This window comes from Barbus barbus (assembly GCF_936440315.1).
Source record: "Barbus barbus genome assembly, chromosome: 23".
Taxonomy (NCBI): Eukaryota; Metazoa; Chordata; class Actinopteri; order Cypriniformes; family Cyprinidae; genus Barbus; species Barbus barbus.
In genome coordinates, this window is record NC_136751.1 from 18,497,694 (window position 1) to 18,524,429 (window position 26,736).

A 26,736-nucleotide genomic window follows, 5' to 3' on the forward strand; every position below is an offset into this window, starting at 1 on the left:
GGCTCTGTGTCGACTTGCGTGAGCCTAATAAGGCAGTGGTAGTGGACAGTTTTCCTCTTCCACATATGGAGGAGATGTTTGCAAACCTGTGTGGAGCGACAGTGTTTTCCACATTAGACCTCCAAAGTGCATATCACCAGGTAACGTTGCATGAGGACAGTCGAAGCCTTACTGCATTTATTACGCATGATGGATTATTTCGTTTCAAAAGGGTTCCATATGGACTGGCCTCAGCCCCAAGCTGCTTCCAGAGGATGATGTCTGACATCCTTAAAGGTCAGTCTGGAGCTCATTGTTACTTGGATGACATCATGGTCACAGGAGCAACGCTCAAGGAACATGACGAAAATCTGCAAGCTGTGCTGCAGCGAATCAATGAAGCAGGCCTCAAATTGAACATGACAAAGTGCCACTTCAGAAAAGCAGAACTGTCATTCCTGGGTCATACCCTGTCTGAGAAGGGATTACAGCCTGATGCTTCTCATATCTCTGCAGTGTCCGATGCACCACCTCCTGTTGATGAGGTTAGCCTTCGTTCATTTCTGGGTCTCACATCATGGTATTCTAAATTCATACCAAATTATGCTACAGTGGTGGAGCCATTGCGTGTGCTTTTACGAGGCTCTACTCCATTTGTTTGGTCACCTGAGGCTCAGGAGAGCTTTGAGACAGTTAAAGGACTAATTGTGAATAGTGCTGCCCTTGCGCTTTTCAATCCAGAACTACCTACTATAGTCACCACAGATGCCTCAGACTACGGAATAGGAGGTGTTCTTACCCAGATACATGCAGACAACATGGAGAGAACAGTGGCTTTTGCCTCACGCACTCTTACCGCAGCAGAACGGAAGTACTCCACAGTAGAAAAAGAGGCACTAGCATGTGTTTGGGCCACAGAGCGATGGAGGACCTACTTGTGGGGACGACACTTCACACTGCGGACAGATCACAGCCCGCTGACCACCCTTTTGTCATCTAAGGGTCAAGGTAGAGCAGGTATGCGCATAGCAAGATGGTCAGCTAGGCTGATGGCTTTTACCTATGATATTCAGTACAAGCCGGGGCATGAGAACGTGACTGCAGACTGTTTATCTCGGTTACCACTCCCTAGTACTGAACCTAGTCTGGAACATGATTTGGAAGTCGTAGCTCTCACTTCTACACTTACGGCAATAACCAGCTCTGAGTTCAAAGAGGCATGTGATTCTTGTCCTATCCAAGCTGAGCTACGCAGACTGCTCGCTTCAAAATGGCCAAAGTGTGCAAAGACACTGGATAATGCGTTAAAGCCGTATTTTCAAGTGCGGCATGAACTTTCACTCCAGGATGGTTGCGTGGTGCGCGGAACCACACGCCTACTGGTTCCAGAATGTATCCAGCCGAAGTTCATCGCACTCGCACATGATACACATCAGGGCATTGTGAGGACAAAAAGGAGGCTGAGAGAGCTCTATTGGTGGCCTGGCATGGACAAACAAGTAGAAGCAGCTGTCAAAGCTTGTGTCACTTGTCAGTTACATGACAAATCGGCTGTCATACATACCACACCACTCCAACCTGTGCCTTACCCTACTGACGCCTGGGAGAAAGTGGCCATAGACATCATGGGACCTTTTGACGCAGCACCTGCTGATTGTCGTTTTGTGATCACTCTGGTGGACTATTACAGTAAGTGGCCTGAGATAGCATTTGTCTCACATCCTACCACCCATGCCGTGACACGGTTCCTTTCTACAGTGTTTAGCAGGGAAGGAAACCCGAAAGAGCTGATTTCTGATAATGGAGTACAGTTCACTTCGCACGACTTCAAACTGTTCTTGCAAAACAGAGGAATCATACACAGGACATCATCTGTGTATTACCCAAGAGCAAATGGGGAAGTCGAACGTTTCAATCGCAGCTTAAAGGATAGTTTACAAACTGCTTTACTGGAGGGAGTTCACCACAGAATTTTTGCAGGCATACCGTGCAACGCCTCATGCCACAACACAGTGCACACCAACAGAACTTTTGCATGGGAGAGCCATGTTAACCAAACTTAACGTCTCGGGTCTTTGCTTGCCACCTGCAGGCAGGCCGCTCACACCTCACCAGCTTGCCTCACACGTGAAAGAGAAACAGAAAAAAACTAAACAGTACAGTGACAGAAAACGCAGTGCAAAACATGTTTCATTTCCGTGTGGATCGTATGTCCGTGTAAAGAAACCCGGAATTGTGCCAAAGACCCAGTTTAAATTTGGAAAACCCCTGAAGGTTGTGGGTAAGAAAGGACTATACACATATAAGCTGTCAGATGGACGATGCTGGAATGCATCCCACCTGGCACCTGCACTTGCTCCGTGCAGAGCAGATGAGTCCAGTGAACTGCCATTGTTTGACTCTGGGGATACTAATCCTGTAGGAGCTGAACAACCTGCAGTAGTTACACGACCTGTTCGGAGCAGGCGTGCCCCTGTATGGACTCAGGATTATGTAATGTAAAATGTGCTTAATGCATTACTAGCAAAATATGTGTCTACAGTATATGGAAAAGCACGTTCTTGTTGTGAATATTGTGTTGAGTAGGTAATGCTTATACCCAGTGTTTGGAAATTGCATTACTGTACCAATATTTGTTCATAAGGGTTTGTTTGCTAATCACAGTGTTGAGAGTTAAAGGTTACAAAAAGAAAAAGAAAAATCAACAGTAACGTGTATCTTAACGGCTAACTAAGTGCACTGAAACTATATACCTATAGCATGTTTGTTCTTAAGAGAGAGAGATATGTGGTGTTCTGAGTAAGCCTCTAGAGGGAGCTCTCGAATGTGAGTTATGGTGAGAGGAGATAACGAAGGAGTGTGTTATACATGTGGTGAATAAAGAAGGTTACCCTGCGTTCGACACGAAGTGCATTTGCTTTTATTGATACACTCAACATATTTACACTGTTAAAATAGCTAGATTTTCTACTACTTATACCTTATACCTCAGTATTGTAGTACATTATAAAACTGTACACAATAATAACGTAGTAAATTATAGTTTTAATTCAAATTATTAAATGGATGCCACCGTATTGGGACAATAAAGCCCTTCCTGTACCTACCCTAACCCTACCCGATACTTTATTTTCAACTTTTTGATTATATACTTCATTTTTATCGAAAATAAACGCCTTTCTGATGCGATATGAGATTTGAAAAGGGAGAAAAAAGTTCGGCAAAAGGCAGACTCGAGCTCGATTGCGTCAAAAAGCATGTGCCTTACCATCTACGCCAGGGGTGTCCAAACTGCGGCCCGCTATCACTCCTGTGGCGGCCCGCGAGGGATTAAAAAAAAAATGATACGAATCTGCAGAGGTAGGCAAACTACGGGCTTTTTCATCCAGCCCGTGAGGCAGTTGTTCCAATATGCAATATCAGTAAAATCCAATAGATGGCGCTGTAGCATGTATTTCAGTGTATAACCCCTGATTTATACTGTCCCGCCGCTCCAGTCGATCCGCGGCGCGTTTCAGAAGCGGCACTCCGCGCAGCTTCACTAAAGAGAGGCGCCTAGTCTATTTTTGACGGACGCCGCGTTCAAGCCGCACAGAAAATACAAAATAAAAAGTCAAAATTGCTATATACACTACAAAACTGACACCATTGTAAATAAGTTACATGTTTAAAAAATGTGAAAGTGTTCATTTGTTTTGAAAAATGCCTTATTGGAACTGTTTTAAAAATTAAAATACTTTCCGGTATCAGAACAAATGCCAGTGTTATCCTCCTGCTCATGGGTGCAGTCATTTTGTGGGGAAAACATGGAAATAATTTGTCGTTTTATCTTGCAAAGATATGCTTTCTTCTGTTTTCCACACACATTTTTATGAAAATTGATATAGTAGGCCTACTGTTTTTCTGGATTATAAATTGCGTTTTTTCATCTGAAATGTGCTGCAATTTCCAAGGTGACTTATATAAAGCAATCAAGGTCAATTGCAAAGCGAGCACATCAGGATTAGTGATGAGTGAGAAAAGGCAAGTGAGTTTAAATTGTGCATTTTCCAGCAACCACGCCGCTAGTTTCAGTTTCGCTTTAAATATTTAAGGCTGGGCGATTATAATATATGTTTATGGTGAATGCCACTATAATTTGAGTTTGTTTTTTACTTATGTTTTCGTTCTTTTTTTCTATTCTGACCACTGCTAAATTTACAGGATTGTTTGTGGAGTGTAGGGAATATAAAAACATGTTTCTAATGTTTGTAAACGTTTCGTTTATTTTACATTATTTCTGAATGAAATGATAAAATGTGGCTTATACATTAATTCATTTGCACACTGATGCAACTTATCTGTGCCATAAAGTGCTCATAAAAATAGGTAGAGATGGTACAAGAATAGAACTGCCATGTAGGTACAAGTATACATAGTACAGTAGCCTAGTAAGTGAGTGTCAATTTAGAAAAAAAATTAAAATAAATCAAAGCTTCATATTATGCGACCCCTCACTTAATGTGGAAAACTTGATGTGGCCCTCAAGTCAAAAAGTTTGCCCACCCCTGATCTACACCATTGAAACTAATAACGAGTTGGCATTTTTTTTTAGTGTTGACTAACCCAGAAATCCTGTATAATTCAATCAATCCGATGATGACTTCGAAACTCCTGAAGTGTTTCCACTTTTGCGTGCCGTATGTATCAGACGTTTAGCCAATGGTCCGTGGGCGTGACGTCTGAGGCTGAGAATAGGGAAAGCACATTTCCCTTTTTCTGCAAAATAAAAAAAAAATGGACATGAATAATATACATTAATAAATAAATGACAAGCGGTCCTTTAAGCGGAATTAATTTGTAGTTTAATATAATGTTCAGTTATGATAAAGTGAGATCAGACAATTGTTTATATTGTAAAATACTTTAGCAGTTGATTACAGCTTGGCATTTATATTATATATTAATTCAGATCTTATAGTAACCTTAAAAATATCACATTACTTTTTCACAAACTGCACTCCCCTGCATTATATTTCTGCCAGCTAGATGTCATTGTTTTGGAAATTTCACACAAAGACAATTCAAAAACCATACAAATACAGTATTTTCTATAGTAAATTCATGCTATATAGAAAGTGCTGTGGTAATCCTGTCATATTTAGCTTGTGTTGGAATTACCACAAAAAAAACTAAACAGAAAAAACACATATGACATCTAATGGTAAATTCTTGTGATACTGTACAACAGAAAGTGCTGTGGTAATCCTGTCATATTTAGCTCTGCTCATTTGTTGTGTGGTAAATTTATGTAGTACTGCTGCAGTACCACAGGATTGCCACAGGACATTTTTGTATGGTCACCCTACATAACAACTAATCGGTACAACTGAAAAAAAACGTAAAGTCAAAGCGACACAACACACTAACAATGAAAAGACAAAGACGAGAAGTAGAACTGGAGCAAAGAAAATAAAAGAATGAAAATCAGCTGTGAGCGCGTGCAAGGCCGAGCTGATTGCAAAAGACAATCAGCTGCTTGCGGCCGACACGTTGAAATGGGAAAAAAAGGCTTGTTCAACTTCATGTGGCGCCGCAAAGATCGGCTGCTGCCTGACAAAAGCAATGCATTCTGGTTAGAACATTTGTCTGACTTTGACCGGTGCTGCAGCCGCCTTTCTCCAATAGCACATGTGCCATCAGTACCGCGAGAGCAAACCGAGACCAGCCGCCAAAGTTGCTGCAGGCTTGTTTGAGATGCGCCTTGCCTCGCCTGTAATTTAGTCGAGAGTAGGCGGCTGCAGTGAGGGGAGGAGTGAAAAAAGTGCAGGCAAGCCGGACACTTCCTGAATCTCGTTGTGTTGTTGGACTGCAAACGTCAGCAAGGGTAATTAAATAAAGCACATGTCCTAATTACTAATAAATTACTATAGAAAAAGTAAATAGTATTAGGTTATAGCTAATGGACTTCTTAGGATTAAGGGGAAAAAATATCAGATGACATTCGCAGCCAATGAGCATTAAGCTGTGTCGTCAGCAAGTCGTTTCCCATGATGCTTTTGATCAGCGCAGTTGGTGGAGGCTGTGTCCAAATTCAGGGTCTGCATCCTTCGGAGTACTCATTTGAAGGATGTTACGTCACAGCGCCGCGACGAAGGCTGTCCAAATTCGTAGGATCCTTCAAATGCGGCCCACAAATACGTCCTCCTTTTCCCCGAATTGGAAGGATGGGTGTGGTGGATCCTTTCCCGTCCTACCTATCCCATAATTCTTTTCGGCAGAGCGTAATGGCGGACGAAGCGAGCGGTAGCGGAGTGGGAGAGGAGTTTCTCTGACAAAACAAGCTAAAGTTTATGCTTCGGCTCAATGAATTTGTAGGAGAAATTAGTAGAATACTTAAAAACAAATAAAAATAGGCTATAATGGCTTACCTGGATGTGACTGTCTTGTAGTCTGATGTAAAAAAAACTCTCAAAGACAACGAGCAAAGAAAGTATTTAATTTATTTAATTGCTTTATTTCTTCCAAAATAATTAAAATGAGGAGAATAACTCTTTGTTTGTCCATTTTCCCGCTTCTTGCTTGGCGCTGTCACGGTTGCTAGGCGACAGGATATGAGCAACGGGTAAGGGAGGGAACTGAGGCCGTTTCTCAATATGCGTACTTGTCTGTACTTGTGTTCTTGTGGACTTGTGAAACGTCATCAGTCGCTGCCGAAGTACTGTTCCAATTCAAAGTTCACATCTAGCCAAGTCCAGTTCAAATCCCCGGATGTGTTCTTGATCCGCCCCTTTTACCGAGGATGCATCGAGAGGTGACTTGTGCGGACTTGATACGGGCCATAACCCAGAATTCAGTTCGTCCTCCCGTCCTCGAGAGTTCGTTCTTCTGAGTCGAACTTGGCAAGTCCAAACTCGAAAGGACGGAAGTCCAGACTCTGCGAACTTGGTATTGAGAAACGGCCTGAAAGAAGGGTAGGCTGTCCAAATTCACAAACACCGACTTCCGGGTTTTGCGGACGTCGGAGGATCCCTCCTCCTTCAACCGGGTAGGAAGGATCCTAAGGAGGATGCAGACCCTGAATTTGGACACAGCCGGAGAGCAACTGCGCTCGACTGCAGAATCCGACACGTGCGCCTTGCGCTCGCGAGAGATTTTTAACATACGTTAGCATGACATCAGAGCAAGGCGTACCGCACTCGGACACATTTCTACCCGGCATGCATCTCGCGCTGATCACCGGTGATCGGTTCTGCGCAGATTTTGCTCATCTCAAACAAGCCTTGCGACTGCGAGAGCCTGGATGACGACACACTTTATTCTCCTTGGTTAGATTCTGTGATGACAAGCACGACGTCTGTTGCGTGTTTATTCTAACAATTCAATTCCAATAATGCTCACAAATCAGTGTTTTTATAGTGTAGTCGCACTGTTATCTTGAAAAATACTGATAAAAGCATATATACCCACACTTTATTAGTAGCCTACGCGTGCTGAACTTTATTCTTGAACAGATGGCGCTGTATTAAGCAGTAAAAAAGTGTTTCTGTTGCTCATAAAAACGTTTCTGTGTATTTCACATATATTGCATTTAATTCACTTTATCAGTGATAAGAGTATGGAAACACTGTGCGATCACTACCGGGAGCAGAAAGTGTCTGACTTGATGTCTCCTCTTTTAATTCCGTCCCGACAGCAAGCTGCTACTCTCGCCAGCCGGTGGCAGGCTAATCTCAAACAAGCCTAATAACAAAATAATAATAGGCTAATACTAATAATACACGTGCAAGGGAAGTGACGGATCAAACCTGCAACCTGACAGTGGGATATTAAGTTAACTATATTAAATTATATAAATATAAAAAGCAGAAGCATTTTTTGCAGTCTACAGTTTAGAATGCCTGGAATTTTGAGTTTTAATAGACTAATAAATCAACGTACTCGATAATGTCAGATCGCACAGCATTACAACAACATCGCAGAAGATATACTGTATATAGCACACTCCAGACTCGACTTGAGTGGAAAATCAATCATCCGTGGTTGTGTGAGCACTTGTTTGCACATGAGCAAAGGTGTTTTTAGGAGTCTAACTTAAAAGCACCATACCACTGATTCTCAAACCTGCTTTCCTGTAGTCTGTGTTCTTCTGACTTCTGACTATTTTGTAGTAAGTAACGAATATGGTTCAGGGAAATGTATTGGAGTAAAAGTATACATTTTAATTAGGAAATGTAGTGGAGTAAAAGTAAAAGTTGGCAGAAATATAAAAACTCAAGTAAGATACTCCCAAAGTTACATTACACCACTGATAAATTAATATAACATGATTTTAAATTATAATCCTGAACAGATAATTACTGAATGTACATTTAAATTTATTTACAATACATTTTCATATTTGTTTGTACACTAATGTGAGGGAACTTTTTATTATGGTATTATTTTCTTTACCCTTCTAAAGAGTCTTCTTTAAATTGTGTAAATGCTTCATCAGTAGCTTGGGGCATTTTGATGTGCTAAAATTACCAACAGGAAATGAGACAAGTGTTGTTTTAGAGCTCCTACATGCTTGCTGAAACGGCATTCAAATGTCTCCGTTTTGTTGGCGATCGGCGCTCAAGTGCTCCTCGCTCTTTAGCTCCTTGTCAGACATACTGTGTCATGTTGCTAATTAATTATTAATGAAAGTGCTGCTAAAACCTGTGCTTGTGGCAATGAAATGTGGTCTTTGTTTTGTGTTTCCTGCTATAGGTAAGCATGCCATTTAGAATATGTTTTTTTGTGGGATGGGTTTTCAGTAACTCATATATTTTGTCTCTAATATTAGATATTCAGAATATTTTTGATCATGATGGAGAGCAACGTAGGCTTCAATTCAACATCTAACAGCACTGCTGTGGTTTCAGAGAAGATCGCTCCTGCTGTAGTTCTGGGTTTGTGCTGTTTGGTTGGTTTGCCAAGCAACATTGTGGTAATCATCAGCATTGCTCGTGAGTGGAACAGAAATCTGAGCTTCACCTTAAAACTAATGCTAAACCTTGCGGTCTCTGATGCTTTGACCCTTTGCGTGGCTCTCTTTGTGCTGTATGGAATACTGTTTGGATGGATATTCGGCCTTTGGTCTTGTAAGTTCATGTTTTTTTGGGGTCACTGGAGTCTATATGTTGCTGTTCTGACGGTCACATCCATGAGCGTGCACCGCTATCACAATGTCATCAAGTCAAGAGTCACTAACAGGATGATACTGCAGAGACTGGAAGGACGGCACAGGCGCCTTCAGCTGATTGGCATCTGGATTCTAGCCTTTGCCTTTGCCCTACCAGTATTTTTTACTCAAGGACTCAAAGACAAGAATGGATTGCTAAGATGTCAGAGGACAATGAAGTCACAGTCTGTAGAAGTGACTGTTTTGCTTTTTGAGATCCTGTTGGGGTTTATCATTCCATTTTGTATAATGTTGGCATGTTATCTCTGGTTGGACAAAGGGTTGAGAAACAAAGCCAAGAGCTCCAGTCTAACTAGAGCTCCTCAAGACCAGGAACCCAGAAACCAGCGGACAAACATTAGGACTTACAAGAAGAAGCTCGTGATCAGCATTGTTGTGGCTTTCTTTCTGTTTTGGACTCCTGTGCACATTATCAATGTGATCGATATAGTCACTACTCTGAATAAAACATCTCATCCAGATGTTCATTCCCAACTGAACTCTTTCCGCCGAGTATATGGTGATATAAGCAAGACTCTGGCTTTGCTGAACTGCTGTCTGAATCCTTTTCTTTATGTTTTCTTGTCAAGAAATGTCATAAAGTGTACTAAGTAACCCACATTTGTTTATTTCCAATTACAAATTCAAATAATTATGTTTAGGTTTTTAAACTGCTCATTTCAGTTTGTGTAAAAATTAATTCACTGTTGTAAAAAGCTGCATTAATGCAATTCTAAAATCTGAGATCCACCAAAGGATCATCTGTGTGAATGAATAAATGAGTTCACGTTGTGTCAGAATTATTGATTTATTACCCTCATAAAAATTCCACCCCCCTCCCATAACTGGACACCTGTTTGGACACCTGTTTGTACACCCCTAGCCCCCACCGTCTCTAAGCGGCCATTTTATTGACCTTATGGTGAACTTAAGAATTTATGACTGTGTGTGTGTGTGGGACCAATGTTATGTGCTTTAAACTTTAAATGATGAATTTGTGTTAAATGGGTAAAGGGATATTTTATTAAAGTGTTTTCACATACACATCAAGAAAAAAAAAACATCAAACATGTACGTAAAACGTACAAAGACTGTTTATTTCCCTACAAGTGTAGACTTAAAACAGGAAAAACGTAGAAAATAAAACCAAAAAAGCATTAGATACTATCTTTCCTATCTTAAACTAGTTGTTTGACAAAGTTAAATAGAAGAAGTGAGCGCGTTCGTTTAAACCTATTTTGCGGTTTTAAAAAGTTGTGAGTTTATAACAGGTACAAAGTTAGATAATATAGATTCGTTTTTATCTTACGATGGTACGTGTGTTTTTCCCTTACAAGTGGACACTAGTCTTGTTAAAACAGTTTTAGGAAAAACTAAAACAAATAAAAAAGCATTAGATACGCTATTTCCTATCATTAGAATTTAAAACTAGATCGTTTGACAAAGTTAAATAAATAGAAGAGTTGCGAGCACGTTCGTTTATCTATAACAAAAAAGAATCGGATGCGTTAGTTAAAACAATAAGATATTTATCAAAAAACTATGTCTTGCTTTAAAAAAATAGTTTGACTTTATAACAGACATAAAGTTAAATAATATAGAGACGAGTTCTCTTACCGTGAAGTGAAATAAAAAATATCAGACCGTTAAAACACCAGCATAAGATAGCTGTAAAATCTTCTCACATTACAATTGAAAACCTAGTCTTTGTCCCAACTTAGAAAAGTTAAACAAATGTCTATCTTACGCAGCGTCCGTTTACACAACCTCACGCTTCTGTGTCAAAACTGAGAATGAGCTGCGGGCCGCTGTCAGGACACACCCACAGCACCGCCCTCTAACGCTGTAAGGACAAACCGGGCTGAAGATTTGCATGTTAAAGAAATTAAAGTAATGTTTTAACATTAGAACAAAGTTATTTATAAATATTTTACATTTCTCAATTAATGAAACCGTTCACCATTCATCATAAAGCTTTTCACTTTTGAAATTAGGTTAATCTATACAACTTTTCTTTTAAACATTCACCTCTAGGACACAGGGGAAAAATGTTGTTTTCAAAAACATTGTTTGAAAAATGTTCTTATTTTATTTAAGCGTCTTAATTCCTATAATAGACCTTTGATATCTGTCAAGCTTCTGCCGTGGTATAACCCAGACTTTTTTTCGTTTTAAAAATGAGGTTACACAAGCTTCTTCTAAACATTCACCTCTAACCCAGGAAAGTGTTGTTTTATTTTATTTTATTTTAGTTATTTACACTTAACACCTTTTATTTATTTACTCTTTGATATTGTCAATCTTAAAACTTCTAGGATGCTATGTCGGTTAAAATACACATGTGTGAGGACAAACTGAAATGTATACAGAGTAATAAAATCAGCACACCTCTCTGATTTTCTTGCCGTAAGACTTGTTATCAGTTGAAACAGACGTACAACCTCTAAACATTTACATCAACACACAATATGCAAAATATCACCGCTCATGCACCGCAATGAAACGAGAGAAGTTTGAAGATGGCGCGCAGAATCCTTGACGCTGTGCTATATCAGTTGCACGCGCAAATATCAGAATGAAAAGTGGTAAGAGAGGATTACACTTTGATTTTCTCACCGTAACACTTGCGTGTGTTATCTATCAATTGAAACAGAAGTGCGTAATTAAACCTCTAAAGTTTTACAACATGCACCTGCGAGCGCGCAGGGTCTGATGCGAACTTTGCCTAAAGTTCACTGATCAAAGCATCTCTATGACATCTATTTTATGACGTGCACCTGCGCGTGTGAACTCTGTCGAAGGTTTAGGCAAAAGTTCACTGTCCGGTCAAAGAAACTGTGACCTATTGAACCTTTTCATGACACATATCTGGTGAAGTTAGGTGTACTTGAGAATTGAGTATTTATAATGTATTTATAATCTATTCGAATGGTGGGGTTTAAATTAACGTTCAGGAAGTGATGAGATAGAAAAAGAAGGCGATAACCACAAACTTAAATACATGTCCCACAAAGATGACGATTTTAATAAGACGGTGCTGTAGGAAAACATTCTTTAATTTACTTCATTCACCTATTATTTCTTTGTTTCACTCATATATTTTTCAACCGTCAACACACACACACACACACACAAACATTCAACATATCTACATGTAAACATCCACATAAACAACCATACAGTTAAATATTTAAACTTTTATGATGTCTCATACAAACCTTTTTTAAAGAACGTTTAGAATCACGCTGGGTATCTTTACAAGATGATGAAAAGCAGCATGATTAAACAATGATATAACTTTTGTTTTAACAAATAAGTTTAATCTAAACTTATAACAAACCTAAAATCATGATCCTTTAGACCAGAGCAAGGATTAGAAGCCAAACGATCCTCTGAGTAAAGCAAGACACTTACAGAGATTTTTCTTTAGGAATCGGACCTAAATTAGATAGATAAAGAAAACACACACACACACACGCAAATCTGAGTATGCTAAATTTTAAATACGAGCAAAATCATATATGTTGTTTTTATTTAAGAAATGTTTTCATTTTAATCTACACTGTAGATAGTATGTGTACTGTAAAAGAACAAATATACATTTCACTTAAAACTTCAGTAAAATAATTACACCGGCAGTTTTAAACATGATTAAAAAGTTTTAAACACTTTGTGTGTCACTAAAGTAAGTCATGATGTCAATTGTCTTTAAATTAAACTTTAGTTTATTCTTCAATTTCTTTAAAATAGCTTGATGATAATGTGTCCCAAGTGGTTTTCTCACGAGTAGATAACTCTTTGGATGTCTTTGTGACAAACATAATTTTTTACTTCAGAAAAGTTTTCGAAACGTATGACTGAACTTTTACACATTTGACAGACCTACGTTTCAAATTATTTACCCGAGGCGTTTAACACCCAGACGGGTTACATGTTATTTTCTAACGTTCGTGGGAACCTTTATCGGTGTAAATTTCTCACCTAGAACGCAAAACTTGTAAATCTTTTGGATTGTGTATGTTTTTAGGTGAAGACAGCACTTTGCGAAAGACACCTCTTTAAGTCTTGCTGTTTTAACCTTAAACCTATTACAGCTGAAGCAAATCAAACTATTGCACTGAAAGCTGCACAGTCATTTAAGTTTGAACATGTTAAAATGTCCGCACTCTTGTAAAGACACATAAAACACACACACACACACACTAAAACAAAACCCTATACAGTTAAACATTTAGACTATTATGATGTGTATTTATGTTTTCATCTCTACAAGATGATGAAAAGCAGCATGATTAAACAATGATATAACTTTTGTTTTAACAAATACGTTTTTAGATCTTCCAAACCTAAAACCACAATGTTCTAAAGCAAGGATTAGAAGCGGTCAAATCATCCTCTGATTAACGCAAGACACTTACAGACATTTTTCTTTATGAATTTGACCTATATTAGACTGAAAATTACTTAAGGTTGTCTGCAACAAAAGTATAAGGTCCCGCAAATGCTTCTCAGAATCTTTACAACAGATTAGACTTTCTTTCTCAATTTAAAAACGGTATTATTAACCGCAGAGTTTAAATGTAGCATTTGTTCACAGTATAATGTTCTATTAAAATAAAAACAACTGGTCTATATAGGTTTATTTGACTAAGATTTGATCAAATAACTGATATAAGAAACATGCAAATATTTGATAAGTCCATCTTATCACACCACAACCTGACGTGTCTGATGGTTTATGATAAGATCTTACTGATACAGATGTGTTAAGTGTCTGTAAAATAGTTTAAAAAGTCATCTTTTTAGCTTCCACGTAGGATTTGTGTCCACGCTCGAGTGGTTTTTGTGTAACAGAATCCTGAGACAAATGAAAACAGAATGTGTGAAAGGCTTTACTCTTTAAGATATTTGTAATGACAGACTAAAAGCTTTATAAAACAATCGTGCGTATGCATTTCTCTCGTACATGTATACAGTAACCGATGAATACACAAAACACCATTAATACATAACCTTCCTGACTCCATTGTCAGGAAGGCCCAGCAGAGGCTGTACTTTCTTCGCCAGCTGAGGAAGTTCAACCTGCCACAGGACTTACAGAAACAGTTCTACTCTGCCATCATTGAATCCATCCTCTGCACCTCAATAACTGTCTGGTTCAGTTCATACCAAATCTGACCTCAGAAGACTACGGAGGGTAGTCCGCACTGCTGAGCGAATCATTGGTACAACCCTCCCCACTCTCCAAGAGCTGTACTTATCCAGAGTGAGCAAAAAGGCTGCTAAAATCACTCTGGACCCCTCACATCCAGCACACTCCCTCTTTGAACTTTTACCATCTGGTCGACGCTACAGAGCTCTGAGCACCAGAACGACCAGACACAGGAACAGTTTCTTCCCTCAGTCAATACATCTCATGAACACTCAATAAATAAACGTAGAACACACAACTAATACATTAGCCATTCACCAAACTCACTTATTTTATTTTCTCATTTCTAATTGCACATACTTGACCTGTACATACATAGTCGCCTATATTATATATTATATATTGTGTTATTTATTTATTTTTTTTGCTGCTTTGTACACTGGTTATTGGCTATTTCCTGTTATTTTGTTTCATTACCTGTGTCCTGTCCTGTTACTGTCCTTCTGTTGCACTGTGGAGCTTCTGTCACTACAACAAATTCCTTGTATGTGTAAACATACTTGCCCAATAAAACTCATTCTGATTCTGATAAATTCAGTGTGATTCTATCATATCAATCAATAATAAAAGATTTAATTTATATACCATATCTGACTTTCTCTTCAAAACACAATAAACTTTCTTACGACTTTTTAAAATGTGTTGAACAACCGGTTTTGGGGGAAAACCGTATAGTGTTGTGTTTCTAATTTAGGATGGTTGTAGTTAATCACGTCTTTATCTAAAACATTTTTTATTCAAACTCTCTTACGCACACACACACACACACACACACACAGAGCTTTCCCGGACAGCTGCAAATTGGCAACAAATTATTTTCTTTGTTTTATCATTCAGCTGTAGCTAAAACCCTATAACGGAGTTATTTTATGCATTATCGCAACTATAGATGCTGAAAGTGCTCATTAACCTGTTTAACTCTAAAAATGTGAACAATGTCACTAACGACTAGTTTAACAAACAATGGTACGCTTATAAAACAAGTCTGGAAGCGATTTGAAGTATTCTAACAACAAGTTCAACCGCTTCAGAAAATAGCACCGCAGTAAACTCTGGATGTGATAACGAACGCCTTATCAGATGTTCAACATATTATTACAAGGCCTTGCTTATAGTTTATGATGAAGGTAGAAAAATATAAGAACACAACCAAATCCTAACACTATTTCACGAAATAACGCAACAACGGGTGCTCCGTTTCAACATATAACTTACACGTCAAATCTGTTTTACCCTAAGTATATCGTATTCTTCTTATATATATCTATATATATATATATATAGATATATATATATATTTGTTTAGGCTAAATAGCTACGTTTTAACAATTCTTTTTGTTTTTACAAAGATGTTATATTGAACGCGTGTAACTAATACCTCCTTCAAACGTTGCGGCCTTTCAGGTCAGCGAACCACAATACCCAGCATACACCTCAGACTACAAACGTGGCCGTCGGGGATCCATATCCCAAAATGCTCGTGCGTGACAGCGCTCTAAACCGTAGGACTTCTGATTATACGGGCGCATAGATATAAAAAGACACGCATTTCCACACTTTTTGTGAAGTACACGCACCTTTCCGTGTTGTGATGATGTAAACCCTTTTTGTGGTCTCTGTTAGCGACGTGAAGTCCAATACATTTCTGCGAAACGATTCTTTCCCACAGTTCGGTTCAGTGATTCGGTTCAAATAACCAATTCTTTGTCTCATTAAGTCGTCTCGCTGTAATCAAAACGGGTGTGAAAGGTGGGATAACATATTAACGTGATGTTTTGGTACGTGTCTTACACAACCGTGCGTTACTTAACGTTTTTATTAAGTTTTAATATAAAAGGTAATAGTCTGTTAACAATTTTGATGCTTTTATTATGAAATCGTACAAAGAACCACTAAAGTACGCACTGTTTGTTAACACGGAATAGTCAAAATAATAACCTACTACGAGGTTTATTTACAGCATGCCGAATGTAATACAGTTAAACAGAAACATTACAACATTTCAAACTTGTTAAACAACAGCTTCAGTACATTCCTCTTATGAAAACGATTAAAATCGAATGCTGTCAAACAGAACGTTGTCTGCAAGTTCCCGACGTGTAAATTACCAACAAGTTCTCAATATTCTCAATATGAAAATATGTTCAAAACGCATAAACATCCATCACGCATATAGTTTGTGCGTCGATTTAACACGTTCTGTACATACGATCAAAAACACGACCGACAGACAGACAAAACCTCAACGATAGCTGAGATGGATCAGGAGGGAGGACAAAATTATTATTATTCGTCACAATAACATACCGGGTCCGAGAAATTTGATACCCTTACTACAGATTTTCGCGACATTCTTTATTCTAGTTGTTATCTGTACCGCTTAAATAGTTACCTTTAAACGTTTTAAATAAAGACATTTTTATGAAGTCAGAGAACAGAATAAGGAGTTGTGACAACCTTTTATTTCAACAATATATCGTTGAGTATACAATCATACATTGACGAAAATGATCAAATTTACAAACAAGCGGTAGTAACGACATTATACCGGTGGTCTAGCCAGAAAAGAAAATCTCTGCAGACAAACATGTTTTGCTCAAATATAAAATCAACCAGCGATTCAACAATTTCACACGTTATAGAATCACAATTTTTTGCAGCCAACGACGTGCATAAATCTGTTATGCACGTACACAGACAGAGAACCTCGTTAATGTCCATTTCATCCTCACATTCGGACGTTACATCCAGAATTTTTCTGGTTATTAAAAAGGCAGACTCTTTGCCGGTGAGAAACATGCTACTCAAATCAGGCCATGGGTTATTTTTCAGGCTTCTTACAATATCCATTTCGTTCTTGAGATTTTTTACACGCTCTGTATCCCCCGCACAATCGTGATTCGGATCGCAAGCATGCTCGATGACCGTTTGCATCAGTTTGATCATCTGTCCTCGGTAATGCGGTTTAACAGCGGGGTCTATGACGTCTTTTACAAGACACGTTTTTCCAGTACCGTAGTCGGACTCCAGTCGCACATCCGCAACATCGCCAGAACTCCGGTCACGATCCATTAGCTTTTGCACAGCGTCAGACGATTTTTCAGAATTCGATTCTTTCCAAGAGATACGTTTTGTCCCCTAACCGATATAGAACGTTGTCCCCGTTTCCTAAAATCTTGATTGACCGTTTTAATCCGCGATGGTCCTGTGGAATTTCGCTTTCAGTTTCCGGTTTATGGTTCAGATCCGCCGAGGCGTTATCAGTAGAAACATTGCGGGGGGCGTCAGGCTCAGATGAATTGGATTCTTGAAGCTGATTCTGTCGATCCATGTATATAACGTTTTGATTGTTTTTGGTAGCTCCGCCGTCTGCACTTTCAAACCTGGTAGCAACGCCGTAACTGAGTTTGTCAGGCCAGTCATCGACGGTTTTAGATTTCGGAACCGCCCTCAACCTGTTGGCTGGTGTACAGGGTGGGTGGGGTTGTCGCCAGGAATTCCTAAACATCGGTCACGGCTAAGATAAGTTTTTTTGTTTGTTTGTTATCAATTTAATAAGAAAGGATCTTGTATCTTATACCTGATACAATATTGTGAATGAAGAGGGTATATTTATTGAATAAAAAATAGCAGAAATATCGAATTATATGAACAGCACAAAACTAGCAAGCGTAAGGCCTAACAAATACAATTAGGCGGGGGAAAATAAGATAAGGATGGTGAAACTGCGGTAAACAAATTCAAGCAGAAAGAGCGCGCAAAGTCATGGAAACGTAAAAATTGTTATGGTTTCAAAGCTTAACGCTATGAAAAAAGTTTGCGGTTTATATCTCACAACGGCGTGAGGAGACCTAGAACAGTAGCGCCGTTAAACATGTAGGTAGATGAAAAATGTTGAATATAAACTAGAATGCAGCTCTGATGTGACTTATCTCAGTAATAAACAGTCGTGTTTGCTAACTAACTATTGGGATTTATGTCGTGTTAAAACGCATCGGTATACTGCAGATGAGGACAAAAACTGTTTACCGCACGTTTTCATAAAAAGAAGAACTAAATTTTGAGACATCTGTTTTCTGGGGTCAGGCTTAAAAGACAGACGTCGAAAACGTGGGTATCAAAGCATTGGTGTGGTCAAAATAAAAAAGACATAAATCGTCCCACCTTTTACTTAAAATGACGTATCAGCTGTATGTAAGTCATTTACCTAACTATTGTTTAGAGACATGCGAAAAAGAAACACGTATCTGCGTATGTACTGTGAAACGCGTAGCTTCAAGCGTAATAGTTAGAAAAGTTTGAAGTGAAATAGTCGTATGTAGCTAACAGAAAGACACAAACCCCCGTTTTTCGTGCACGGGTTGTCTTGTGAACGCACGCATCGTAGACAGACCAGAAAGAAGTCCTTTAGTGTTGTTTAGTCTTAAGCGGTGTCATGTAGAAGGACTGTCGTTTAATCGTTGTTGTATTTCTTTTGAGAATTTAACCCCGTTAACCCGAATTACAGAATGATGCAATATCGCAAAACGATCAGACAAATCTGAACGTAAAACACAGGATTTCATTTTTTCACTTAGAGAATTTGTTCAAATGTTGTCAATTAATTTAACTCTTGCAGGTTTATGATTGAATAAGAGGAAAATAACAACTAGAATAAAGAATGTCGCGAAAATCTGTAGTAAGGGTATCAAATTTCTCGGACCCGGTATGTTATTGTGACGAATAATAATAATTTTGTCCTCCCTCCTGATCCATCTCAGCTATCGTTGAGGTTTTGTCTGTCTGTCGGTCGTGTTTTTGATCGTATGTACAGAACGTGTTAAATCGACGCACAAACTATATGCGTGATGGATGTTTATGCGTTTTGAACATATTTTCATATTGAGAATATTGAGAACTTGTTGGTAATTTACACGTCGGGAACTTGCAGACAACGTTCTGTTTGACAGCATTCGATTTTAATCGTTTTCATAAGAGGAATGTACTGAAGCTGTTGTTTAACAAGTTTGAAATGTTGTAATGTTTCTGTTTAACTGTATTACATTCGGCATGCTGTAAATAAACCTCGTAGTAGGTTATTATTTTGACTATTCCGTGTTAACAAACAGTGCGTACTTTAGTGGTTCTTTGTACGATTTCATAATAAAAGCATCAAAATTGTTAACAGACTATTACCTTTTATATTAAAACTTAATAAAAACGTTAAGTAACGCACGGTTGTGTAAGACACGTACCAAAACATCACGTTAATATGTTATCCCACCTTTCACACCCGTTTTGATTACAGCGAGACGACTTAATGAGACAAAGAATTGGTTATTTGAACCGAATCACTGAACCGAACTGTGGGAAAGAATCGTTTCGCAGAAATGTATTGGACTTCACGTCGCTAACAGAGACCACAAAAAGGGTTTACATCATCACAACACGGAAAGGTGCGTGTACTTCACAAAAAGTGTGGAAATGCGTGTCTTTTTATATCTGTGCGCCCGTATAATCAGAAGTCCTACGGTTTAGAGCGCTGTCACGCACGAGCATTTTGGGATATGGATCCCCGACGGCCACGTTTGTAGTCTGAGGTGTATGCTGGGTATTGTGGTTCGCTGACCTGAAAGGCCGCAACGTTTGAAGGAGGTATTAGTTACACGCGTTCAATATAACATCTTTGTAAAAACAAAAAGAATTGTTAAAACGTAGCTATTTAGCCTAAACAAATATATATATATATCTATATATATATATATATAGATATATATAAGAAGAATACGATATACTTAGGGTAAAACAGATTTGACGTGTAAGTTATATGTTGAAACGGAGCACCCGTTGTTGCGTTATTTCGTGAAATAGTGTTAGGATTTGGTTGTGTTCTTATATTTTTCTACCTTCATCATAAACTATAAGCAAGGCCTTGTAATAATATGTTGAACATCTGATAAGGCGTTCGTTATCACATCCAGAGTTTACTGCGGTGCTATTTTCTGAAGCGGTTGAACTTGTTGTTAGAATACTTCAAATCGCTTCCAGACTTGTTTTATAAGCGTACCATTGTTTGTTAAACTAGTCGTTAGTGACATTGTTCACATTTTTAGAGTTAAACAGGTTAATGAGCACTTTCAGCATCTATAGTTGCGATAATGCATAAAATAACTCCGTTATAGGGTTTTAGCTACAGCTGAATGATAAAACAAAGAAAATAATTTGTTGCCAATTTGCAGCTGTCCGGGAAAGCTCTGTGTGTGTGTGTGTGTGTGTGCGTAAGAGAGTTTGAATAAAAAATGTTTTAGATAAAGACGTGATTAACTACAACCATCCTAAATTAGAAACACAACACTATACGGTTTTCCCCCAAAACCGGTTGTTCAACACATTTTAAAAAGTCGTAAGAAAGTTTATTGTGTTTTGAAGAGAAAGTCAGATATGGTATATAAATTAAATCTTTTATTATTGATTGATATGATAGAATCACACTGAATTTATCAGAATCAGAATGAGTTTTATTGGGCAAGTATGTTTACACATACAAGGAATTTGTTGTAGTGACAGAAGCTCCACAGTGCAACAGAAGGACAGTAACAGGACAGGACACAGGTAATGAAACAAAATAACAGGAAATAGCCAATAACCAGTGTACAAAGCAGCAAAAAAATAAATAAATAACACAATATATAATATATAATATAGGCGACTATGTATGTACAGGTCAAGTATGTGCAATTAGAAATGAGAAAATAAAATAAGTGAGTTTGGTGAATGGCTAATGTATTAGTTGTGTGTTCTACGTTTATTTATTGAGTGTTCATGAGATGTATTGACTGAGGGAAGAAACTGTTCCTGTGTCTGGTCGTTCTGGTGCTCAGAGCTCTGTAGCGTCGACCAGATGGTAAAAGTTCAAAGAGGGAGTGTGCTGGATGTGAGGGGTCCAGAGTGATTTTAGCAGCCTTTTTGCTCACTCTGGATAAGTACAGCTCTTGGAGAGTGGGGAGGGTTGTACCAATGATTCGCTCAGCAGTGCGGACTACCCTCCGTAGTCTTCTGAGGTCAGATTTGGTATGAACTGAACCAGACAGTTATTGAGGTGCAGAGGATGGATTCAATGATGGCAGAGTAGAACTGTTTCTGTAAGTCCTGTGGCAGGTTGAACTTCCTCAGCTGGCGAAGAAAGTACAGCCTCTGCTGGGCCTTCCTGACAATGGAGTCAGGAAGGTTATGTATTAATGGTGTTTTGTGTATTCATCGGTTACTGTATACATGTACGAGAGAAATGCATACGCACGATTGTTTTATAAAGCTTTTAGTCTGTCATTACAAATATCTTAAAGAGTAAAGCCTTTCACACATTCTGTTTTCATTTGTCTCAGGATTCTGTTACACAAAAACCACTCGAGCGTGGACACAAATCCTACGTGGAAGCTAAAAAGATGACTTTTTAAACTATTTTACAGACACTTAACACATCTGTATCAGTAAGATCTTATCATAAACCATCAGACACGTCAGGTTGTGGTGTGATAAGATGGACTTATCAAATATTTGCATGTTTCTTATATCAGTTATTTGATCAAATCTTAGTCAAATAAACCTATATAGACCAGTTGTTTTTATTTTAATAGAACATTATACTGTGAACAAATGCTACATTTAAACTCTGCGGTTAATAATACCGTTTTTAAATTGAGAAAGAAAGTCTAATCTGTTGTAAAGATTCTGAGAAGCATTTGCGGGACCTTATACTTTTGTTGCAGACAACCTTAAGTAATTTTCAGTCTAATATAGGTCAAATTCATAAAGAAAAATGTCTGTAAGTGTCTTGCGTTAATCAGAGGATGATTTGACCGCTTCTAATCCTTGCTTTAGAACATTGTGGTTTTAGGTTTGGAAGATCTAAAAACGTATTTGTTAAAACAAAAGTTATATCATTGTTTAATCATGCTGCTTTTCATCATCTTGTAGAGATGAAAACATAAATACACATCATAATAGTCTAAATGTTTAACTGTATAGGGTTTTGTTTTAGTGTGTGTGTGTGTGTGTTTTATGTGTCTTTACAAGAGTGCGGACATTTTAACATGTTCAAACTTAAATGACTGTGCAGCTTTCAGTGCAATAGTTTGATTTGCTTCAGCTGTAATAGGTTTAAGGTTAAAACAGCAAGACTTAAAGAGGTGTCTTTCGCAAAGTGCTGTCTTCACCTAAAAACATACACAATCCAAAAGATTTACAAGTTTTGCGTTCTAGGTGAGAAATTTACACCGATAAAGGTTCCCACGAACGTTAGAAAATAACATGTAACCCGTCTGGGTGTTAAACGCCTCGGGTAAATAATTTGAAACGTAGGTCTGTCAAATGTGTAAAAGTTCAGTCATACGTTTCGAAAACTTTTCTGAAGTAAAAAATTATGTTTGTCACAAAGACATCCAAAGAGTTATCTACTCGTGAGAAAACCACTTGGGACACATTATCATCAAGCTATTTTAAAGAAATTGAAGAATAAACTAAAGTTTAATTTAAAGACAATTGACATCATGACTTACTTTAGTGACACACAAAGTGTTTAAAACTTTTTAATCATGTTTAAAACTGCCGGTGTAATTATTTTACTGAAGTTTTAAGTGAAATGTATATTTGTTCTTTTACAGTACACATACTATCTACAGTGTAGATTAAAATGAAAACATTTCTTAAATAAAAACAACATATATGATTTTGCTCGTATTTAAAATTTAGCATACTCAGATTTGCGTGTGTGTGTGTGTGTTTTCTTTATCTATCTAATTTAGGTCCGATTCCTAAAGAAAAATCTCTGTAAGTGTCTTGCTTTACTCAGAGGATCGTTTGGCTTCTAATCCTTGCTCTGGTCTAAAGGATCATGATTTTAGGTTTGTTATAAGTTTAGATTAAACTTATTTGTTAAAACAAAAGTTATATCATTGTTTAATCATGCTGCTTTTCATCATCTTGTAAAGATACCCAGCGTGATTCTAAACGTTCTTTAAAAAAGGTTTGTATGAGACATCATAAAAGTTTAAATATTTAACTGTATGGTTGTTTATGTGGATGTTTACATGTAGATATGTTGAATGTTTGTGTGTGTGTGTGTGTGTGTGTGTGTTGACGGTTGAAAAATATATGAGTGAAACAAAGAAATAATAGGTGAATGAAGTAAATTAAAGAACGTTTTCCTACAGCACCGTCTTATTAAAATCGTCATCTTTGTGGGACATGTATTTAAGTTTGTGGTTATCGCCTTCTTTTTCTATCTCATCACTTCCTGAACGTTAATTTAAACCCCACCATTCGAATAGATTATAAATACATTATAAATACTCAATTCTCAAGTACACCTAACTTCACCAGATATGTGTCATGAAAAGGTTCAATAGGTCACAGTTTCTTTGACCGGACAGTGAACTTTTGCCTAAACCTTCGACAGAGTTCACACGCGCAGGTGCACGTCATAAAATAGATGTCATAGAGATGCTTTGATCAGTGAACTTTAGGCAAAGTTCGCATCAGACCCTGCGCGCTCGCAGGTGCATGTTGTAAAACTTTAGAGGTTTAATTACGCACTTCTGTTTCAATTGATAGATAACACACGCAAGTGTTACGGTGAGAAAATCAAAGTGTAATCCTCTCTTACCACTTTTCATTCTGATATTTGCGCGTGCAACTGATATAGCACAGCGTCAAGGATTCTGCGCGCCATCTTCAAACTTCTCTCGTTTCATTGCGGTGCATGAGCGGTGATATTTTGCATATTGTGTGTTGATGTAAATGTTTAGAGGTTGTACGTCTGTTTCAACTGATAACAAGTCTTACGGCAAGAAAATCAGAGAGGTGTGCTGATTTTATTACTCTGTATACATTTCAGTTTGTCCTCACACATGTGTATTTTAACCGACATAGCATCCTAGAAGTTTTAAGATTGACAATATCAAAGAGTAAATAAATAAAAGGTGTTAAGTGTAAATAACTAAAATAAAATAAAATAAAACAACACTTTCCTGGGTTAGAGGTGAATGTTTAGAAGAAGCTTGTGTAACCTCATTTTTAAAACGAAAAAAAGTCTGGGTTATACCACGGCAGAAGCTTGACAGATATCAAAGGTCTATTATAGGAATTAAGACGCTTAAATAAAATAAGAACATTTTTCAAACAATGTTTTTGAAAACAACATTTTTCCCCTGTGTCCTAGAGGTGAATGTTTAAAAGAAAAGTTGTATAGATTAACCTAATTTCAAAAGTGAAAAGCTTTATGATGAATGGTGAACGGTTTCATTAATTGAGAAATGTAAAATATTTATAAATAACTTTGTTCTAATGTTAAAACATTACTTTAATTTCTTTAACATGCAAATCTTCAGCCCGGTTTGTCCTTACAGCGTTAGAGGGCGGTGCTGTGGGTGTGTCCTGACAGCGGCCCGCAGCTCATTCTCAGTTTTGACACAGAAGCGTGAGGTTGTGTAAACGGACGCTGCGTAAGATAGACATTTGTTTAACTTTTCTAAGTTGGGACAAAGACTAGGTTTTCAATTGTAATGTGAGAAGATTTTACAGCTATCTTATGCTGGTGTTTTAACGGTCTGATATTTTTTATTTCACTTCACGGTAAGAGAACTCGTCTCTATATTATTTAACTTTATGTCTGTTATAAAGTCAAACTATTTTTTTAAAGCAAGACATAGTTTTTTGATAAATATCTTATTGTTTTAACTAACGCATCCGATTCTTTTTTGTTATAGATAAACGAACGTGCTCGCAACTCTTCTATTTATTTAACTTTGTCAAACGATCTAGTTTTAAATTCTAATGATAGGAAATAGCGTATCTAATGCTTTTTTATTTGTTTTAGTTTTTCCTAAAACTGTTTTAACAAGACTAGTGTCCACTTGTAAGGGAAAAACACACGTACCATCGTAAGATAAAAACGAATCTATATTATCTAACTTTGTACCTGTTATAAACTCACAACTTTTTAAAACCGCAAAATAGGTTTAAACGAACGCGCTCACTTCTTCTATTTAACTTTGTCAAACAACTAGTTTAAGATAGGAAAGATAGTATCTAATGCTTTTTTGGTTTTATTTTCTACGTTTTTCCTGTTTTAAGTCTACACTTGTAGGGAAATAAACAGTCTTTGTACGTTTTACGTACATGTTTGATGTTTTTTTTTTCTTGATGTGTATGTGAAAACACTTTAATAAAATATCCCTTTACCCATTTAACACAAATTCATCATTTAAAGTTTAAAGCACATAACATTGGTCCCACACACACACACACACACACACACAGTCATAAATTCTTAAGTTCACCATAAGGTCAATAAAATGGCCGCTTAGAGACGGTGGGGGCTAGGGGTGTACAAACAGGTGTCCAAACAGGTGTCCAGTTATGGGAGGGGGGTGGAATTTTTATGAGGGTAATAAATCAATAATTCTGACACAACGTGAACTACCATCTCTCTTAAATGCTTACCATAATCATTAACACACTGAGGATTACTTTACTTACTTACTTTTACTTTTGTCATTTAGCAGACGCTTTTGTCCAAAGCGACTTACAAATAAGAAAAAGTAACTAAAACTAAAAAGTTACAACTCTATAAATACTATCTACCCACATATTTAAGAAAATAAAGAAATTAAATAAAATTAACACATGCATATAACAACAACATTTCAATAATAAACATATCAATGAAAAAATTAAATAAAAAGCTACTACTATCCCTTGCCGGTGTCCCTGCCCGGTGGAGTCGCACGGTAGAGTCGATGGTCTTTACACTCTTTACTTTTTAAATTAATATGTCTTGTTTATAATTATTTAAATAATTTATAATTTCTCTAATTTGTGCATGTTTTCCGTGTTACTGTCACTGCATTTTGCATTTCTGGTATGAAAATAGATTTTTCAATCTTTAGAAAGATGAACATCATTTTCAATCATTTATAAAAACAACCCTGTAATGAATTTAATTGCTGCTATGGTGTCTTATAAATGTTGTCCCACTATAATACTGGCAGGCAGATGTTTAGGTCTTATATTTTTGTAATGAAACTATATCCTTGCTTCATTAACCTGACACTAAATGCTAAACCAGAAACAGGAACGGAAACACTGTGCATGTGGTTTGACCACTTTGTTCCGTTTCAGATGAGTATCTGACGTGTGATGACATGATGATCAGTTTGCATTGCACCATTTGAACAATGTATGAAAATTTATTAAATGTATGTTTTAGATTAACCTGTATCCATTAAAACATGATTAATAGCAAGATGGACTGAATTTTTTTTAATGAAAATATATTAAAAACAACTGGTTTGAAATATATAGGCCTATATCCCAGGGGTGT

General features: G+C 37.5%; 1 protein-coding gene across 1 annotated transcript; it reads left to right on the forward strand.

Moving 5' to 3' along the window:
• Window positions 1–8,580: 8,580 nt before the first annotated feature.
• LOC306843274 (C-C chemokine receptor type 7-like) lies at window positions 8,581–9,866 on the forward strand. Its single transcript, XM_079374648.1, has 2 exons — window positions 8,581–8,712; window positions 8,789–9,866. Exon 2 carries the CDS (start codon window positions 8,810–8,812, stop codon window positions 9,779–9,781), a length of 972 nt encoding a protein of 323 aa, XP_079230774.1. The 5' UTR covers window positions 8,581–8,712; window positions 8,789–8,809; the 3' UTR covers window positions 9,782–9,866.
• The last annotated feature ends 16,870 nt before the right edge of the window (window positions 9,867–26,736 follow it).